Raw genomic sequence first — 20,803 nt, 5'->3', positions numbered from 1 at the left:
GTTTAGCCTACTTTGATTAGGGTCCAGGTGGCTAAGAAAATGTGCAAATGTGACAGTCTCTAGACTAGAGAGTGTATGAATCATGTGTCCGAATCGATTCTTTTGAAACGTTTTTGATTCACCGAGTCATCGCGTTGTGTTCACAAGAAACGTTTAAATATTTGTTTATATTACTGCGGTTAATCGCTCATTTTTGCATTAACTAAAAAAAACTATTTTTTCTTTTTAGTGGAGTTTAATATACTTTGAAAGTATATAGTATTTATTATATTGTCTCAGGACAGAGTTTTTGGGGTAAAGTGAAAAGATTTTAAAACATTCATTTTGACAAAATTTGACCAAACTTTTTGATTAATTTCGAGGTGAAAATTGTGCTATTTTAAATACTAAAGTCAATAGTCATCATTCATTGCAGCTCCCTATAAATTCGAGTGATTCACATAGCCTCTGCGAATCGGCTCGTTCGAACTAGTAAAAAGAACCGGTTCAAATGAACGATTCCTTCGCGATTCGGACGTCCCTGAAAGGACTGACGTGTTATCTCAGTGTATGGACTGCCTCGTCAGACCTCTTCATCGCTGCTCACTCATACGGCGCTCAGCTGCTGCTGGACATGTCAAATATATATGATAGACATCACGAAATCCTGCTCCGGAGGCTGCTCTCAACAGCCGACAAGGAGGCGGTTTAGACGGAAAAGGAAAGAATCCGAAGGTCTGTATTCAGCTCCGACCTGCAGGCAAGAGACGGAGGATGCGCGATGTCGTGTTTGCGGAAATGTTCGTAAGCAACTATCCCAGATGTGGCGCGGAGGGTCGCGCGGCTGGTGGCAGAACATCCTACAGATTAACCATCAGTTTGTCTGTCTGTCTTCCGTGACACACTAGTGCTCTGGTTGCTTCACCAGGAAATATCGAAACTTTCTTCAGTGCTGGAAAAAACTGCTAGCCTAAATCCACCTGTTTTTCGAAACGTGGTAGCTGATTTCTAGTTGGTTTAAGTTGAAGACCATCTTAAACCAGCAACAAACTGTTAATGCATCTTGTTAATGCTGGTTTAAACTATAGTATAGACAATCTACAAGCTGTTCATATTATCTTAAAGTGGTAAGAATAGTTATTCTAGCTGGTCCAAGGTGGTTATTGGTTGGTGACCAGCAACATAACATCTACTGGCTAGTTCTACTTGGTGGTCCGGTTGGGTTTTTCAAACATGGCAACTTGCTAACCAGCTTGTAATGACCACCAGCTAGAAACCAGCTACCACTTAAACTAGCTTTTCGAACGGAGCTCCATGCTGGAAAAACTGGTAAATCTAGTGGTACTTTGGAACATGGTAGCTGGTTTGGTCGATGCTGTAGACCTTCTTAGATCAGCGTCAAACCTGACAGCTTGTTTATGCTGGTTCTACTGTAGTATACATGCTGATCCAATGTGGTTATTAATTAAAGTCATACAACAAACCAATTACTAGTTGTTCATTATTGGTGGTCAGATTGGTTTGTGATGCAACTGGCCAATCAGCTTGTAATGACCATCATAAACCAGCTAGAAACCAGATACCATTTTAAACTGGAGATTCTAACAGGGTTCTGTGCTGCAGACGCAACTAATGTAATATGAAATCCCCATTTAAATAACACCAGTGGTTTCTGTTCTTTTTGTTGTGGGTTTATAATACTAACCAGTTGAAGTATTACATTCCCCGTCATATCTTCTCAATTCCTTTTGGTGGACGGTAACTTGTTGGGGATGAAGTTTATCTCAGAGGTTCCTGGTTGAATTCTCAGATACTTCATTCTGTCTTTGTATTTAAATTACGATTTCAGTTTAATGCAACAATCATCTTCCACTTTTTCCAGGTTTTAGGTGGATCTGTCGTCAATGACAAACCAGGACCAAAGATGAGAAAGAGTTTTGATAATGGCTTTATTGCTGAAGTTATTATGCGGCTGCTGCTTTTAGCTGTTTTTCTGTAAGTACACGTTCTGCTTGATCAAACAGACGCTACAAAACTTCGGTTACATGTGTGGGTTTGACTAATCGAACCAGTATCCTCATCCTTCATAACCTGTTCTGCTAGTCTTTGGTTCAGTTTTATAGAGCTGTTGTTGAAGATTTTCCAGTCTCTGTTTTGGTTTGTGGAGATGAGGATTGTTCTCTCAGGCTGTTATTATGCTCTTGTAGCGTGACTGAGGTGCTTACTCCGTTCAGCCGTGAGATCCAGCCCGAGGAACTCTGGCTCTATAAGTTCAATCCCGTCAAAAAGGACTATGTTCCCATCCGCTTCATGTTTGTAAGTGCTTACAACTCGTATTCAGCCATGGAAATTCAGTCGAATATAAAATGCATGTGTGTGAGGATGATAATGGGGAATCTCATTACTGTTTTTGTCTGATTAACTTTTTGAAACAGTCTATCGCCCTCTTCACTCCATTGCTGGTTATTTTCTTACTTGCCTTAATGAAAAAAGGAGGAAAGGGAGATTTGAAAGAAGCAGCTTTGGGTATGAAATGTGTGAAAATGGCACCTTACAGCAAAAAATATATCTAAATAATTATATAAACAATCATTACATATATATATATATATTTATATATATGTGTGTGTGTGTGTGTGTGTGTGTGTGTGTGTGTGTGTGTGTGTGTGTGTGCATATACAGTATGCGTGTGTGTGTGTGTGTGTGTGTGTGTGTATATAGTGTGTGTGTGTGTATATATATATATATATATATATATATATATATATATATATATATTGTGTGTGTGTGTATATATATATATATATATACACACACACACACACACACATACATATACTGTACTGTATATGCACACACACACACACATATATATACACACTACATGTATATATATATGTAGACAGTTTTATGCTTCCCAGTACTGTTTATTTAGAGCAAATCATTGTAAAATATAGTTGTGTTGATTATGAGATATGATAAATGATGATTTCATAATCTTGAGAGTTATTGCCGGTTAACATAAATCTCTGTGTGTTGTTTGTGTGCCACAGCTGTGACTTTGACCCTGGTGTTGAATGGAATTTTCACTAATGCAATCAAGCTAATCGTGGGCAGGTAAGTGAGTAATCTACACTTATTAAAGTATCTAATGCAAAGTTAAAATTCTAATATTACATTTCAACATCTCCTATTGACTGCCTTTGAGTACAGAAAAATGAAGCATTTATTGAAAGCTTCGGAGACTCTTTTTCCCATTTAAACTTCATTTCTGCCTCCCTGCCAGGCCACGACCTGATTTCTTCTACCGTTGTTTCCCGGATGGCCAAATGAACCCAGAGCTTCACTGTAGCGGTGACCCGGATGTAGTCATGGACGGCAGGAAGAGCTTTCCAAGTGGACACTCTTCCTGTAAGAGCAGCTGCTGGATTTATTTACTGGCACTTTGTAAAGTCACCGTGAAACACTATTTACAAAGATTTGCATCTGTAATCTGATATATTTCTGAAATGAGAAAAAGGTAAGATGGGAAGTTTGTCTGCATGAAATTGATTAGATTGTAAAAAGTATTATTTTATTTTATTTTTTTGTGTAAATGGCACAAATGAGTCAAGCACAATAAAACTGAGAAGATGTGTCAGAGAGGTTAATGGGGTCATTTTAATATTATGTGGACTTTTTAAAACTTTATTCAAATATAATGCCTTAAATACAATCAAAATGATTAATTTTCATCATCTGTATTATTTTAAGTACATTTAATTAAAAAAATACAATTTAATTACAATATAATATAAACAAACTTTAGTATAATATTAACTACTGCTTAAAAGTTTGGGGTTGGTAAGATATATATAATATATATATTTTTTTTGGATTGCTTTTTTTTTAGTTTCTTTAAAATGCATTAAAACCAATATTTTTTTTTATTTTTTTTTTACTGTTTTATATTTGAATACATTTTAAAATGTATTTTATTCCTGTGAAACAAAGCAAAATTCTTAGCGTCATCAATCTTCAGAAATGTAATATCTGAAAGTTCAGAAAGATCAAAGAAACAGAAAAAATTATCTTTAAAAAAATCTTTACTTTCACTTTGAGCTAATAATTTATCAATTTATTTATTTATAAATAAAGTGTCCTTGTTAAAAAAAAAAAAAAAACCTTTTAAAAATATGAAATGTCTGAATAGTAAAAATACAATATTCTTTAACAGTTTAATATTGACCTCATATCCAGCTACCTGCGACTCTGACATCATTTGATGTCGTCATAGTTGCGTTTGCTGGGCTGGGCTTCACTGCGCTGTACTTGGCTGGGAAGCTGCACTGTTTCAGCCCAGTGGGCCGTGGTAAAGCCTGGAGGTTGTGTGCCTTCCTCACCCCCCTCCTCTTTGCCGGCATGATCGCCCTCTCCAGAACATGTGACTACAAACATCACTGGCAAGGTGAGGTTATCATATCCTCATAACAGCCCTACCTTCATGTATATGGTTTCAAAGCAGTGACACGATCTCCCGTTCATTCCCAGATGTGTTGGTGGGATCCCTCCTGGGTTTGGCCTTCGCATACCTCTGTTACAGACAGCATTACCCAGCTCTCAGCGACTCGGACTGCCACAGACCCCTCCGACTGAGAAAGGTCATGGTTCCAGCGCAGGAACACAAGCAGGCCGTCCCAGGCTACCTCTTACCTTTGTAGAAACTTAACCGGACCAACAACCATCTACTGTGTGAAAGTTTACCAAACCATTTGCTGCGTGTGTGACGCCTGTCAATCAACAAGCACTTCTAGTTTTTGCCTTCTTATACCGTTTACTGTTTTGTGTATTGTAGAGCACAAATGTCTTTGAAAATTTGTATCTTTTATCAAGCTCTTTGACGTTTACATGTGAACTATCCTGGTGAAGAAATATCTGTGAAAACAGCTTCTAGGTCAACTTTAAAACTTGGCAGACATATTTATAGGGATCTCCAGTCTATCTCTACAGGAAATCCCCTGAATTATATTTGTCATTAAAGTTTGTGACGATTTCTAATGTATCGGCTGGATCGTGATCTGATCATTTGATGTTTTGGCGTCTGTCAACACTTTGCTCTGTCTCTTATCTGTTTATAGATTAGCTTGTGCTGTGTGGACATCACTCGGGAATCTTCTGGAAGTGAGTCAGTGACAATCTGTTGAATATGTTTTCTCTGTAAAAAAACTATTAGTAATGTTTGATAAATTATCTGACATTATTTGGATCCTTGATACAACATGGAAGACAAGTTTTTATACAAACTGAACTGTTACACAAATGATTAAAAAAATATATATGAAATATTAATTGTGTCAATAACTACAAAACATTTTCCCCAAACTTTAGAGGGAACCAAATATATATATATATATATTTTTTTTTTTTTTTTTTTTTTTTTTTTTTAAGGGAACCTTACATGTTAATTTTAAAAAACTAAAAACGAATGTTGCCAGAATGGTCTGGGAACCAAGAAATGTTGAGAGAACTTGAGAGGCTCATAAAACTCTAAGATTCTTAAGAAAAGAAGTGTGTAAGTAGTTAGGCGTAGTTTGTTATAAGTTTTACAATTAGCGAACCACTAATGAGTAAAAGCTTAATTTTGGCTAAATTTGTAACCTGTTTATTGCAACTCTCTGGCCTAGATTTTATTTGATGTTTTATTTATTTGATATAAGGTATAAATGACCTAAATGTTGTGAGATTGCATACCTGAATAGAAAATAAAACCACTTTAAACAAAACGATAATTTATCTCATATATAATTTACTACATAACGTTACTACATGTGCATTCTTATATGTAACCCTGGACCACAAAACCAATCATAAGTAGCAGTAGCCAACAATACATTGTATGGGTCAAAATTATAGATTTTTCTTTTATGCTAAAAATCATTAGGATATTAAGTAAAGATCATGTTCCATGAAGATATTTAGTAAATTTCCTACAGTGAATATATCAAAACCTAATTTTTGATTAGTAATATCCAAGAATTTTAAAGCTGATTTGATTCTATCCTAACAAACCATACATCAATGGAAAGCTTGTTTATTCAGCTTTCAGATGAACATTGACCTTTACGACTGGTTTCAATGCAGGGTCATATATTTATGTGATTTAAGATCATGATTCTTAAATGTGGAAAATCATAAAAATGAACAATGACTAGTGTGTGTCCAGTGTGTTGAATTTTCTTGTCTAACAATTGTTGAAATATTTAATGTTACATTAAAAAGTGGAAGTTCATTCACCACTGTGGATCTTCTAAATATAAACTCTAAAGGAAACATTGTGCAACACGCTGAAAACTGGCTCATTTATTATTCACTGCGCATGATGAAAAGCATCATAATTTCAGTTTGATTGAATCATAATAACCCTTCACCCCTTTTAGTCGACCTTTAGACACAAAGACTTCTTATAAAGACTCAGCTCCTGGTAGATGCACGAACCTTGCTCTGGACTTGACGGGTGACACGACAGGACAGTGAGCTACAGTATGTGAGGTTTGCTCTCTCCGTCAGAAGTCATTTTTGTCCCAAGCGTGTATCCGTACACGGAGCCGGTGAGTAGATGGCCGATACATTATTATGCTTTTCTCTGTATTTGTTACATTTGTCTCAGGCTCGTATTACTTACACTCAGTATGTCTTCACATCGTGTTTTAAAGATTTCCAGACAGGCTTATTAGGTCAACTGAATCAACGGTCCTCGTGTCAGTCGAATACAATTATATTTTCCCATGCATCGAATTACTCGATTCTCTATGTGTTGTTAAGTTCGCACGATCAAATAAATGCATTTGTTTGAGTTTCACTGTCCTCGGTAACTCGTTTAAATGCCGTGTCCTACTTTTGCAGTACAATTACACAGCCAGCCAACGCAAACACGCTCCGCATTGTTCCCATCGTTAGATTTGCTATTTTATGTTTTCGGCATCCAAATGTTTGTATTGCTATTTCACGCTAGGGCCAGCTAACAGTTGACTGTTTGTCATTTGGGTTGCTGTCATCATCCAATATTACGTAATAGATTTAACACCATGTTGATGACGTCACCTCTATCCTTGAAATCAGAAGTCATGTTTTACTTTCTGTTTGTTTGTCTTGCAGTATTCTTGCATCTATTATTTAATTTCATTTTATTTATGAATCAGTGACGTGACGGATTTTTTTGTGCAGATTTAAAAAAAATATATATATATATATAAAATGCATAAAATTTCATTGTTATTCACCATTTCAGAATGTATTTGCGATATAGCTGTCTGGAGGGTCTTAATTTTAAAACATTTTGGTTTCTTTCCGTCCTTTTAGATTTTTTATTTTTTTATTTATTTATTATTTATTTTTTTTATTTATTTTTTTTTACCAAAAACTAACCTTGCCAGAACGTTGTAGGGCTGTTTTTGTGACAACTAAAAAGGATTCAAAGCCTACGATATGTTCTCTGCAGGTTATTTTTAGGTTTTATTTTTATAACCAGCAACAAATGTTACCAGAACGTTCTGGGAACCAAAAATTGTTAGCTGGGAGGTTCAAAAAACTCTGAAATTCTATAATAATTCTTTAAATCATTTGAAATATAGTAAAATGGTTTTAATGTTATATTTGCAGTCTATTGGTCTTGGCGTGTAGTCCCTCATGTTCTCATCATGAATGTTGTTGAGCCGTATGAACCCGTCCAGCACCACTGGTTCTACAACCAGCAGACGGACTCCAAAGACTCCTGGCAACCCTTCAGCAGAGAAGACTCCCAGCGGCTGGAGGAGGCGTACAGTCGAGGTTCCCATTGACTTCTTCTTAACAAAACCCTAAAACCATTGGTTGCTGTTGATGAAAGTATAGTTTATTAGATCATGGCACAAGTCAACATGTTGAATGTTTAACCATTATGTCTGATTTGTCTGCAGTGGGTAAAAAAGAAAAGGATGAAGTGGTAGTGGCTACAGATGGAAGGAGGTATGACGTCAGGCTACGTGAAAGGAAGCGTTACTCTGTGTATTGGGAACAGAAGCCCGCCGAGGTCAGACGCTGCTCCTGGTTCCACAAAGGCAGCAAAGACTTGAACTACACTCCCTACAGTGAAGATCTCAGTGATTTCTTAGAGGTCAGAAGTGACAGGTTTTTTTTTTAGAACAAATCAAAATCGTCCAGTTTTTAATGCTTAATTGTTTTTCTTTATTCATAAACAGGATGCCTATATGATTGCGATGACCCTGGACGAATGGAAGCAGAATGTGGAGCTCCCAACAGGGGACACTGTGATCCTTCACAATCCAAAGGTATTGTCTGAATGGAAAACTAGCGGTAAACAGACACTTCTCTGTTCACAATTTACGTTTGGTGTTTCTCGTTGCATTACCTCAGCTCATGATGCAGTATCCCAGCAGCTGCAAAGAGTTCCCCCCTTCCCCGAATGAACGAACTCAACCCAGGACACTAAAGAGAGGAACTGAGAATATTCCAGTTGAGATACCAGAGGGTGAGTGTAGTAGTGTAACTATCAAAATCTATTTAAAATCCCGGCGACTTGCCATTGTATGGCATCGTATAGGCATGTTTCTGAAAAGTAAAATACCTAATATTGGTCAGTATTTCTGAGGCAGAAACACTATAACCTTCATGTAGGTAGCCCCAGAACACATTATGACAAGCTCATCCATGATGGCAGCTTGAGAGAAATGCTGATAACAGATATACCTATTTCATGCAATACTATATCAAACCCTCTTAGACTGTTTTACTTATGTTTATGCTGTGTATTTTTGAAGCATCATACAGTTAGCTTAGCAACATCTATTACAATTGTTGAGTCACTCCTAATGAGAAGCAGTATTTGTGTTACGATGCTGCCTTAAAAGGTAGCTGTCTGTATAGGCAGTAGACGGCAGGGAAGCTCACTACATTTTTGTGGATTGCACTGTGTTGCTAACAATATCTGTCTTTTGTTATCATTTTCTTGCTGTGTTTTTGCAGGAGAACCAGAGATGGTAGACCACCTGGTGTTCATGGTTCATGGTATCGGTCCGGCCTGTGACATACGTCTCCGTGGCATTGTCCAGTGCGGTGAGCCTTTATCTAAAACTGAATACATGCACTTCTTCAGTGTGTTTGATTGTTTCGCAACAGTTGAGCTGTTCGCAAGCCATGTTTATGACACGTAACACTTTATTGTACCATTTTCTTTAAAGGAGTATTTTTTTATTCTTTCTCTGCTGCAGTGAATGAATTTCGAAACGCTTCCAACGGCCTCCTAAAGAGCCACTTCAGGCAGAGTGAGGGCTCGTGCATTATTGGAAGGGTTGAGTACCTTCCAGTCAACTGGCACAAAGTCTTGCATGGAGAAACTATAGGAGTTGACAAGTAAGACGCTTGCCTATTATTGTATTCTGGTCATTCCGTGTCAACTCAACCAGAGGTTGATACAGAAACTATCTCTGGAAACTCTGGGAAAAAGCTAATATTTATAGCACTCAGACAGGTATGTTCTATGCAATGTTTTGATAGAATGAAACAAGATACATTACTAGTTTCAACATTACTCGTTCTTCAGACATTCCTCTTTACAAGAAGAGTATCATCCATATGCAAAGTGACACACATTTGGTTTTTGACTACTGAAAATGTGTCCAATTTAAGCATTTATTCTTGGGGCCATATTGAGATTCCAATCTGCTTTCCGAAAAATGAAGATGCCAAAAGGAAAGTTTAAGACCCAGTATCTAACAGGGCATATCTAAAGATATCTTTAATACTTCTTTAGTTACAAGGATAGAGAATAAACTTGAAAATTGCAAACGTACCAATCTCTGTGTAAAAAAAATAACATTATTATGGTGCCTTCTTTCCGAAGTCATTTTTACCCCTGTAATTTGGCTCTGAATCCCAGGTGAAAACTGACATTTAGACTCCTCTCTACAAAATAGTGTTTTACTCTGTAAATATATATCCATGACACTTAATATTATGACCTTCATCACTATACATGTTTATCTTTCTTTAGACAAAATACTGCAAAAATCAAATATTTGTGAAGTAAATTAAATTTAATTGATTTGACATGGAATGACCCATTAATAAATGTACTTTATATGTATAATACACACACAGAATTATTTACTGTTTTATGTCTATTTTTAATAGAGACATTGAGAGAATCACTCTGCCTAGCATTAGCCGCCTGCGTCAGTTCAGCAACGATACAGTGCTGGACCTTTTCTTCTACAACAGCGCTACGTACTGCCAGACCATTGTGGATACAGTGGCCTCCGAGATCAACCGTTTGCACAGCCTCTTCCTCCAGAGACATCCAGACTTCACAGGACACGCTTCACTGGTTGGACACAGCCTTGGTACAAAGTGTTAACTGCGCTTTTCAAAACAGAATATTTTGGTTTGGTGATATAATAAGAACCTGTACTTAGGGATGGTGCAGATATTTTATGTCCATTATAATGATGTCATGTTTTACACAGGCTCATTGATCCTGTTTGATCTCCTGACCAATCAAGAGACTGATGCAGATGGCACACCTCATGAGGTCTGTACCAATTTTGTTATTGATTTCATTACTTGAAATAAAATATAAATATCACATGGTGATATTACATATTACAAATCGAAGTATAATGTTTACTTAAACTCAAATTGACTCAAATTATTATTATAAGAGATTTTTAAATATATATATTTTTTAATATTTAAAAATATATAACAAATCAATTATTTGTTTTCAAACATGTATATTAAATTTCAGCTTTTACACCTTATGCTTTAGATTTGGTTTTAAAGATAATTTCTGAAGAATGTATTTGTGTGGTCTGCACAGCTCGGTGAGGACGCTCATGTAGACCCAGGCTGCGGCTCCTATGAGAGTCTGGAGGAGGTGCTGAAGGGCCATGGGTTAGAGGAGCACCTCAATACACTGCATAGAGAACAAATGGATATGGAGTCCTTGGTCAGTGTCTTTTTTTTTTGTCCTGAATCGCATATAACAAACAAAACACAACACTCCAATTGTTAATTTTCACCCTTCTTACTCCAATTAAACGGTTTCAGATGCTTTGTTCAGAGAAGGACCTAAAAGATATCGGAATACCTCTGGGTCCTCGCAAGAAAATGATGAACTGTGTGAAGAAATGGAAGGTAATTCCTGGAACTCTTTATAGCCCTGTGTTTGTAGGAGCTTATGGCAGAAATGGAAAGGTTTGCAATGTAGCTTTAATTGTGTGCAGTTTCCTCTCCGCACCCAAAAATGGAAGGGAAGACAGATAAGAGTCCATTGTTTTAGATTGGAATGTCTGTTTTGACACTTTCTAGTAACTACTTCTTGAACGTCCAACAGCACTCTAGATCTGGAAGTGGACATGCAGCCCAAAATGAGACACACTCCCCAAGCCTAGGGATGAGAAATGAACATCACATCCCCACCACTAGTGCGGTTGATTATCAGCATTTTGATGTTGGCATTGGACAAGTAAGTTATTTATATAAATATAGATATTTAAGCAGCAAAACTGTTTCCAACATGGATAATAAATCAGCATATTAGAAAGATTTCTGAAGGATCATGTGACTCTGAAGATTGTTGTAACGGCTGATGAAAATTCAGCATTGCATCACAGGACTAAAATATATTTTAAAGTGTATTAAAATAGAAAACTGTTATTTTAAATTGCACAAATTTTTCACAATATTACAGCATATTTTATTACATTAAAAGACTTATTGCTTTCAAATTGGAATTGTTGGAATACACAGTTACAGACAAATCTAATAATAAATAAATATTGAGTGGAAATAATTTATTGTATTTTTCATACATTAACTATTTTTCATATATCATTTAATCTCATCTATAAAAGTATTTGTTTTTATATTGTTTTCTGAATGTTCTTCCAAGTTTGGGCTGCTATTGTCTGTTTTTGCCAAATAACAGCATCTTTATTCCGCAGGTATCCATCGATTATCCTCAGTTAGCCTTTCATCCGCAGGCGTTCTTTGCCATGGGTTCACCCATAGGAATGTTTTTAATTGTTAGAGGTCTGAAGAGGATAGATCCAAATTACAGCTTCCCAACCTGCAAGAGTTTTTACAACATCTTCCATCCAGTAAGACACTCTCCAAAACACTGAGAACCATAAAACTTCCTTAGAGCTCTGTTCTTACACCTCGAATGTGATGTGTGCAGTTTGACCCAGTGGCGTATCGAATTGAGCCCATGATTTTGTCTCAAGACATGGACATGCCCCCCATGTTGATACCCCATCATAAAGGCAGAAAAAGGATGCACCTCGGTATGTCAAGTCACTTAATAAACCAAGAGTTTTTATATTCTAAAATTACTAAATGTAACTGAATGAAATGTCTTGATGCTTGCAGAACTCAAAGAAGGTTTGACTCGAGTCAGTTCTGATCTCATGGGATCACTACGAATGGTTTGGCAGAGCATTTCTCAGGTCCCAGCGCCAGCGCTCGCAGAGGGTGGAATCCGCTCCATGACCCCTACAGATGAAGCAGAAGGTATCTAATGAAACTTTTCTTGATTCAGATATTTATAAAATCCACCTCATATTTTGAATGTCCCTTCTTAAATTGTAATATTTGTGGTGCAGTGTCACCAATGGAGCAGGAGGAAAGAAACTTCCCCAAGGTGGGGACGTTGAATCGTGGGCGCCGTATTGACTTTGTCCTCCAGGAGACACCGATTGAAAGTTTCAATGAGTACCTGTTTGCCATACAGAGCCATTTGTGCTACTGGTAAGAGAAAATCTTCCATGACACTTGCTATGGTGTATTGTTTATATGCTCTGAAATCTATCATTCTTTCTGTTTGTTTGCAGGGAGTCTGAAGATACTGCTCTGTTGGTTCTGAGAGAGATTTATGGAAATATCCCAGCGAGAAACACTCATTTATGAATGTTATATACCTTTCGTACTGTACAATTACCTTTAAAACCAGGCCACAGTGAGTTGGTTCGCTCCTCACATTTTAACCAGCCAGCCAGCCAATAAACTACCTAAAAAAAAAAGAAATGAAGAATTTCAAATTGGAATCCCAATTGACATATTGCCAGGAATTGGGATATTGTTGTAGGATTACGGACATTTCATATAGGCACAATAAACTTTTGTGCAATAATATGCACTTTATAAGAAACTTGCATTTAATGTGTAGCCTACTTATGTAACTGGTCAGTGTTTTCTAATTAATTTAAGTAATATTATGCATTTATAATGCTTGGATCTTTGTGATTGTTTTTTGTTTTTTTATTACTATTATATTATTAAACTCCCAACTCAATTTTTTTGTTGTTGTGACGTCTGTATCTGGTTGTTAGACATTCTTTAGATACCAACACTGTGTCTTTAAGGCAGAATTCACATCATAGCCACCGGGAAGTTCGTTCATTTCCCATTTATCCGTCTGGAATATTGCGCCAGCAGCGCCACACATTACCAAACATCCCTTTTCCATACAGAGGCACGAACTGCCCTCCTTCACACAGCCAATGAACACAACAGCATTACGCCGTCAGGATCTGCGAGACTTTTATTCCGTCTCTTTAAACGTCCCGCTACCTGATGATATTCAAACTATTAAAAGACTGAAAAAAAGAAGTTAAAGATGCCCAGTCTTTGAAAAAAAGGTGAGAAAACTTTCTTATCCAACAAGAATGTTACAGAAATGTTCCCTTTTTTCTAATCTGCTTGGAGGGAATTCAAACTTGAAGCCGGTGATGTTGTGTTTCATACTCGCTCTGCTCACGAGGCAGAATCGCTCGCCTGTCAGAAGTTTAACATTTGCTCTCAGTTGAACAAACATTACTCAGTTTCTTATTAATATTCCGTTAAATCAAATGGAAATTGAATTTGCTCATCTTAGAATGTTCGATTTTCAACATTCGAACGCCTCGTTCTTTTAAGTATAATCTTTCAGTGAGTTAGTTTAACTAAACGAGTTCTTTACGAGTGGGACCGAGCGGTTCTCCAGTCAACTGTCAAACTTAGTTTCAGTCAGATATGTCCGTTTCGTAAATTAGCCAGTGAAAATCAAGAACATTTGAAGGGAATTATGTGCATATGTGCATTTTTTTAAGTTAATGAAAAGAACTGTTCTAAAGAAAACTTATAAACGGATAAAGAACACGTATGAGCTCTCCATTTGCGTTATTTAAAGTGATCGTTCGCCAAAAAGATAAAAGTTCTGTCATTTTTTTTTTAACTGACCCTTCTGTTGTTCCAGCCCTCTATGACTGACTTTGATCAGTGGAACACAAACGGAGAATGTTACAGACTGACAGTCTCAGTCAGCTTTCACTTTGTTTACAGAAAAAGTTATTAAAATGACCGTGACTGAGGAAAAAGGCATGAAGGTTTGGAACAACACGACGGCAAATAATGACAGATTTTTTTTTTTTCATATTTATAATAGCTTTTAAATAACACTATTAAACGCTAATGAAATGTTTAAATCAGTACAAGGAGATTAATATGCATCTCTTGAGGGTTTTCACATTGAGTCACTTCATTTAACTTTATTCTTTAATGTTTATATTCATCATGTTTATTCTTATTTCTTGTTTCTCATATACCCACCGTGTTCCTTGCTGGAAATTTTTACTTCAGAATGCTTTACTGCTTCCATGGGAACATATTTGTTTTCCTAACCTATCCATGTCTTGTATGCTTAACTCAAGTCACCCTTTTTGAATCTAATCCAAACTTGGTCTTATTATTGTGTCTCAAAAAGGGTGCCGTTGTTTTCACAATTATGCCATTTGGTCCACTCACCAAAATGTAAAAAGCTAGTTAGTTGGACTTAACATGCATCAGTGCACAATTTTTATAATCCTTCTGTAGTTGAAGTCCTGCGTTCCTTTCATAGTCACGTGGTTTGCCTGTTCATGGAAATACCTGCATCATCTTTAATCGTCAGAGCAGGAAACTTTATCTGGGATATGCTGATGAAAATGAAGAGCTGAACGGACTCATTACATGATCAGTCATGTGTTAACCACTTGGGGAAAAAAAAAGACCTCTGCATTGAAGTCAGTACGGTAATTGTGTCTTAGCTTTATCCACTGATGCAAAGGTCAATTCACTCTCTAGACTTGTACAAAGTCCCCAAAATAACCACATTCAGAAAGCTTACATCAGAGACCCACATTTCTCCAGATCTGTTGCAAGGAGGAAACAAACTCATCTACATCTTGGATGGCCTGTTGATGAAAATTCTCAGCAAATTTTCATTTCGGGTGAACTGTTCCTTTAAGTGACCATCTGGCTCACAAGACCATTACATGTGGATTGCGTCATATTGGCTCGTTTTTTTCTTTTCTTCCTAGTATTTCCAAGTTTCTTGAGGCAGAAGGGTGAGGTCACACCTTAAAACACTCATTGGTTGGAAATGTCGAGTCTTGTGCCTGTCAGTCGAGTTACAGTGCTCCAGGATGAAACTGAGTTCTAATCTTGTGAATCTGAAGCGATATCTTTCATGCACACATACTTGGATCTCGACCCCCACAGTGTGCAGTAGACTATGTAATCGTCCCTTGTTGGAAGGAGGATGTGGAAAGATGTTAAGTCAACAAAGGGAAGTTTCCCAGCCTGAGATTGCTCATGGTTTTGTGCCTCCGAAAAAGAACATAGAAAGAGTCCCGACTGAAGAGAATGTGTCATGTTCCTGACCTCTAGTTCCGCTTGTTGCATGGCAACCACGTAAACACACATAAGCAGAATCTTATGTTTGGATTCTCTTCAGCTTTAAAGGCTATTTGGTTCTTATTTTTTAGAAAAATCTTTTTGTGGTTATTTGGGGTCCACTCAGCGACGCGAAATACACTGACATTTTTTCTAAGTAGTTCCATGTCTATCAGAAGGACTCTCTACAATTAATTTTTTTATAAGTTGTTGTCTGGTTTCATAGACTCAACTATTTGCCTATTTGCTCGGCCACACCACAAGAGGGCGGACTTTATCAGATTTAGCCATCACGCCTTTCTATAAGCGTTCACTGAAATTACTATGCACACCCCAATTCAGACAGATTTGGTCTTTATTATGATATCTAAAAGTAATTATTACATGAGAGAAAAACCAAGAGCCAAAAAGTATTTAAATGTAATTAATTTTCTCAACTTTTGTCAACAAAAATTCACTATTTTTTTTTTTTTTTATATATAGAATTCACTTTTTTTTTACCTTGCAGGTTCTTCCTTATTTCACTGATAATGTATGTAATGGTAGCTAGACAGACAGTGCACCATGTTTGTTGTTGTTTATTAGAAAGCTAGAATAAGAAGTCAGCCAGAGCAGAGGTAAAATGCAAAGAGTAAGACTTTATGTGTGGAGTTGTTAACTGGTTGTGGATGAAGAGTGTCTTCGGGCTGCTTTTTGGTTATTGAGACGTTCTGTTGCTTTGACAAACCAGCCAACCGAATGTATCTCTCAGCAACATCATTTCAGAAATGTTCGGTGGTAGCACTCAGCAGCAATGTGAGATCTGCAAATTTAGCTAAAAGTGTGTCAGGTTTATGTGAGGGGAACCTTCAGCTAAAGGCTTTGCCTGGAGCTTTTTCTTTTAAATGAAAAGTTGTTTTGTGTACTGTAATGACTTTTAAATGTACTTGAAGGTATTAAAAATGTTATGTTGGTTTATTCATTTGTCTAATGTTCAGTTAAGCTTCTGAAGTATCACTGTAGCTTTCGATGTTAAGATCATATCAAGACATTGCATAAATAAAAAGTTCACTTATCCAAAAAAGTCATAAATTACTCACCCTTATGTATTTTGAAACTTATATAACTTTTCTGGGGAAAACAAAAGGACATGTTAAGCAGAATGTCCAAGATGCTGTTTTCCATACAATAAAACGATGATGTTCATCCAAAAACAGTTTTTTAGGATCATTTATTCACGTTCTTGTCATTCCAAACCCATACAAGTGTCTTTCTCATGTTGATCACAAAAGAAGAATTTTGAAGAACCAAACAGTTGTTGGTCCCCATTGACTTCCACAGTAGGTAAAAAAAATACTATGGAAGTGAATGGGGACAATCAGCTGTTTGATCACTAGTATTAGCAAATTATGATAAAAAATGACTATATATATATATATATATTAGGTGAATCGTCTCTTTAACCCCTTACTTGTCACCCCCCATTTTCAGCATGGAGACACAAATGACATACCCATAAATTAAAAGGTTGCTGCTTATGACTCTTTCTTACTACATAAGCAACATATGTTCACAAAGCTGACACTTCAAAGTTAACTGTCCAGGAATCAGAATTACTTAGACTGTTATGATAATAGAGATATATAAGCTCAAACATGAAAACAAAAATAAAAATATTAAAAACATATTTTTTAATGTATTTAAAAAAAACATTGATGTAGGATATGATTTTAGAAACATAATGAAGCTAAAGCCACAAGTCTACTTATACTTCATTTTGATATTTCAGAATATAATCTCACAAACTGTGAATTTTATGAAACATTTTCTAAGACCATGTCATGTCATGAAGGCTCATAAAAGGCTAATAAAATTGATTTATGACCCCTGTAAGCACTTGTGGAGTGCTATTATCTCATGTTTGGACCGGCAAAACTCCCCCATTCATGATTCTGTTGTTCTCACAAAACGAGCCTTTCACACATCAGGTATGACACAAAATCCTCATTATTCTTTTATCATTATTCTTTAGTTTTTATTCCACCATTATTAGCTTTTGTTCTGGTATTTCGAGGTTTACCAAACCACAAAGCTCCAATCTCGCTTCAATCTGAGTAAACATTTACCCCATTTATTATCAAAAGCCTTACTATAAAAAAACATTTACCCCAATTATTATCAAAAACCTTACTATAAAAATACAACAAAAGATTTTCTCACAACCTTGCGTGAATTATCATGACAAAATGCATTATGAAGAAGAACTGCACCTGCCATTAGCTGCATTAGAGCTAACGTTAGCATCAAGCTACATAAGACTATTTATGAAATTATTAGTACACTTTTACTCAAAACTCACTTTAAACCCCGATCGAGTGTTTGTAATAACTTCCTTTTGCGATCACATGTGGAATTTAGTTGTTTACTGTTGTAAAAATATGCCATTTATAGCTTTTTACATCGCTGCACAAGTTAGCATTTCAGATGTACATGTTCAATATTGTTATATACATGCCCCAAATCTCAAGAAAATCACATACCAACCATTTAGTAACATAATCGTGTGTTTATTATATGGATATTTCGTGGGTACAGAGGTTTCTCTGTGTTGTTGTGGTCAGATATCAACACGGAAGTGTACAGGAAACGCATCACGGGTAGACGGAGCGGGATATGATGCACAGTTATGATGGACAAGACACGGACGAATCAGCAGTGTTGCCAACTAGATTAAGCGACTTTTCAGACCCTTTTAGCGACTTTTTTTCTAAAAAGCGATTAGCGACAAATCTAGCGACTTTTTTTTTTGACAGACTTTTATTTTACATACAAGTATAGCCGAAATCACAGTACAACCATTGTCTTAATCTTATGTGTATGTGATTTCATTAGACAACGTCGTGAATAGGATTTTAGTGCAGAGATTAACAAACATCTTTGAGAGCTGGTTATGTAGTCTTAAAGGTGCCATGTGCAAAAATTGAGGTAAAAATATAAAAAAAATGACCTACACGCATCAAAAGTATGAGAAGAAATAAGGGCGATGATGTCATTAAAAAAATGTCAAGTTATAGTGCTGCAGAGATATCAACCTTAATTAGCAGTAGCATTACTAGCCCCGGCCCGACAGGTGTCGTAATACCAGTTTCGGCCATGGGAGGCGGTATGCGGGCAACATAACCACCAGCCAACCTGCAATACACAAATAACTTGCACGGCTTGTGGGCGTACCTGAACCTGATGTCAATCAATCGTGTGGAAAGTACAGCCCACTACTTCATTTCAGTTCAGGGAAGAGAGCGGAAGGATGACTTAAGCCCTTGGCAAGAGACCACCACCCGCTACAGGGAAACAACCGTGCTCGGAATCACAAATCAAATCCGATAAGACAAGGAGCCGAACCAGAGTAAACATCGGCACTGCTTTCAATCGCTGGAGACAACTGATGGACCTGAAAGAAAAGAGGTTCGACACCGAACTTGCAACATTTCTTTTGGATTGGTAAGTTAGATGCTGTTAGTATTTCGCTAGATGTTTGTTTTATATGTTTGTGTATTTTTTTTCGGGAAGTTATAACATAGAAATGTATCGAAGGCTGTTCTATAAACGTGCTAATGTTAGCAATGGCTAACCGTAGCTGCGTTTGATAATTAGCTAGCTATAACTTACCCATTTTTTTATATCATAAGTAACCTGCTCTGTCTAGTCTGTTGGTCTCCGTGTCCTCTTTGCTTCGTGGTTTTTCTGTACGTGAGAAAATTGATGTGTGGCGTGAAAGCGTGTGAAAAGAGTCAATTGCGTGTGTCTCACGGTGAATGCTTGAGAGTTGGCAGCTCTGGTTACGCTAGCTTGGTCAACATCAGCTGTCTGATGTTGACCAATGATGTTGACACAATGTTGTCTGTCAAATTAATTTAATTCAAATAATGTGTATATACAACTCAAAATGTAATATGAACAAAACGAATATGAACATATTCACTGGTAAAGGTGAAGGGGAGTAGCTTGAAGATGTCATGTTTCAAAATCACTTGACATCACCCAACGTTCCTCTGGAGGCAAAACGTCCTCTTATAGCAGCGGTTCTCAATTCCAGTCCTCGTGCCCCACTGCTCTGCATATTTTGCACGTTTCTCTTTGTTAACACACCTGATTCAGATAATCAGCTCTTTAGAAATGAACTCCGTGCATGAACTGTTTTTCAAATGTTCATTGCTCCCTACTCTTTGAGCAGGGGAAATCTGTTGAAGTTTACCTCACATCGAAACATTCATTCACTGATTTGTGCTGTGCAGCGTCTTTAAACATGGACAACTGTGACATCATATACCTCTGTAAAAAAATGTAAATTCACATCTTGCACACTTCAATGCACTTTGATTGGAACATATAGCTACGTTCGCTTCGAACTGGAATCATGGCTGAATATCCTGTGATGTCCACTTCGCAGGGCACTTATGTTCGAATAGAACAAATGTCTGAAGCGCTAAGAGAAACGTTCAAAATGTGCAGAGCAGTGGGGCGCGAGGACTGCAATTGAGAACCGCTGTCTTATAGGCTTCGGCTATGCTCTAGGGTTGTTGTGAAGGTAGAGGCGTAGCATAGAGACTATGCCGTTTCTCGTTTGTTACTCTAGAGTAAACCAATTCACTTTATTGAGGCATACTGCCCCCATCTGGTATGGAATGTGGAGTATGACTTGATTTTTTTGCCAGATATGACAGATGGCACCTTTAATGGACCGCGTTTCAGTCATTATAATATTAATTCCGTCGTCGGACAACAGAAACATTAAAATATAAAAATAAAAAACGTTTTATTGAGAATTTTGGCTGCATTAAAATGCAGTACATGAGCACAAAAAAGGGGAAGATAATATGACGCACTTACGTCATGAATATGCTAATTAGCATATGACGTCATCTAGCGGCATTTAGCGACTTTTCAGGCAGGGTTTAGCTACTTTCCATTGAAAGAAGTTGGCAACACTGCGAATCAGGTCTCTGTCAGCGGCAGCGCACACAAGGATCACTAAACACACAGAGACCGCGCTGGGAGCGGATCATTATTATCAGATCGCGTAAATCATTGGAAAATGAATAGAAATTATGATTCTATC

The 20,803-nt window shown here is 37.0% G+C and overlaps 2 protein-coding genes across 5 annotated transcripts; both read left to right on the top strand.

Moving 5' to 3' along the window:
• The first annotated feature begins 523 nt into the window (after positions 1 to 523).
• Positions 524 to 5,020, top strand: LOC132127099 (phospholipid phosphatase 5-like). 4 transcript variants are annotated; one of them, XM_059538727.1, is made up of 8 exons: positions 524 to 779; positions 1,862 to 1,974; positions 2,187 to 2,295; positions 2,415 to 2,505; positions 3,033 to 3,096; positions 3,266 to 3,390; positions 4,256 to 4,426; positions 4,510 to 5,020. In XM_059538727.1, the coding sequence occupies exons 1-8, from the start codon at positions 627 to 629 to the stop codon at positions 4,677 to 4,679; spliced, it is 996 nt and encodes a 331-aa protein (XP_059394710.1). In that variant the 5' UTR covers positions 524 to 626; the 3' UTR covers positions 4,680 to 5,020. The 4 variants fall into 4 exon arrangements, with proteins under 4 accessions (XP_059394710.1, XP_059394712.1, XP_059394711.1 ...); XM_059538729.1 differs by having other exon boundaries at positions 576 to 714; XM_059538728.1 differs by having other exon boundaries at positions 620 to 783.
• Positions 5,021 to 6,402: 1,382 nt separating this feature from the next.
• Positions 6,403 to 13,031, top strand: ddhd2 (DDHD domain containing 2). Its single transcript, XM_059538726.1, has 17 exons — positions 6,403 to 6,566; positions 7,618 to 7,785; positions 7,914 to 8,110; positions 8,196 to 8,285; positions 8,371 to 8,485; positions 8,980 to 9,069; positions 9,225 to 9,366; positions 10,147 to 10,355; positions 10,479 to 10,543; positions 10,832 to 10,960; positions 11,062 to 11,148; positions 11,348 to 11,479; positions 11,958 to 12,113; positions 12,194 to 12,299; positions 12,385 to 12,525; positions 12,618 to 12,762; positions 12,846 to 13,031. Exons 2-17 carry the CDS (start codon positions 7,656 to 7,658, stop codon positions 12,919 to 12,921), a joined length of 2,010 nt encoding a protein of 669 aa, XP_059394709.1. The 5' UTR covers positions 6,403 to 6,566; positions 7,618 to 7,655; the 3' UTR covers positions 12,922 to 13,031.
• The last annotated feature ends 7,772 nt before the right edge of the window (positions 13,032 to 20,803 follow it).

This window comes from Carassius carassius, chromosome 45 (assembly GCF_963082965.1).
Source record: "Carassius carassius chromosome 45, fCarCar2.1, whole genome shotgun sequence".
Classification (NCBI taxonomy): Eukaryota; Metazoa; Chordata; class Actinopteri; order Cypriniformes; family Cyprinidae; genus Carassius; species Carassius carassius.
The sequence above is the reverse complement of the archived record's forward strand: the minus strand, read 5'-3'. Positions and strand labels throughout refer to the sequence as shown.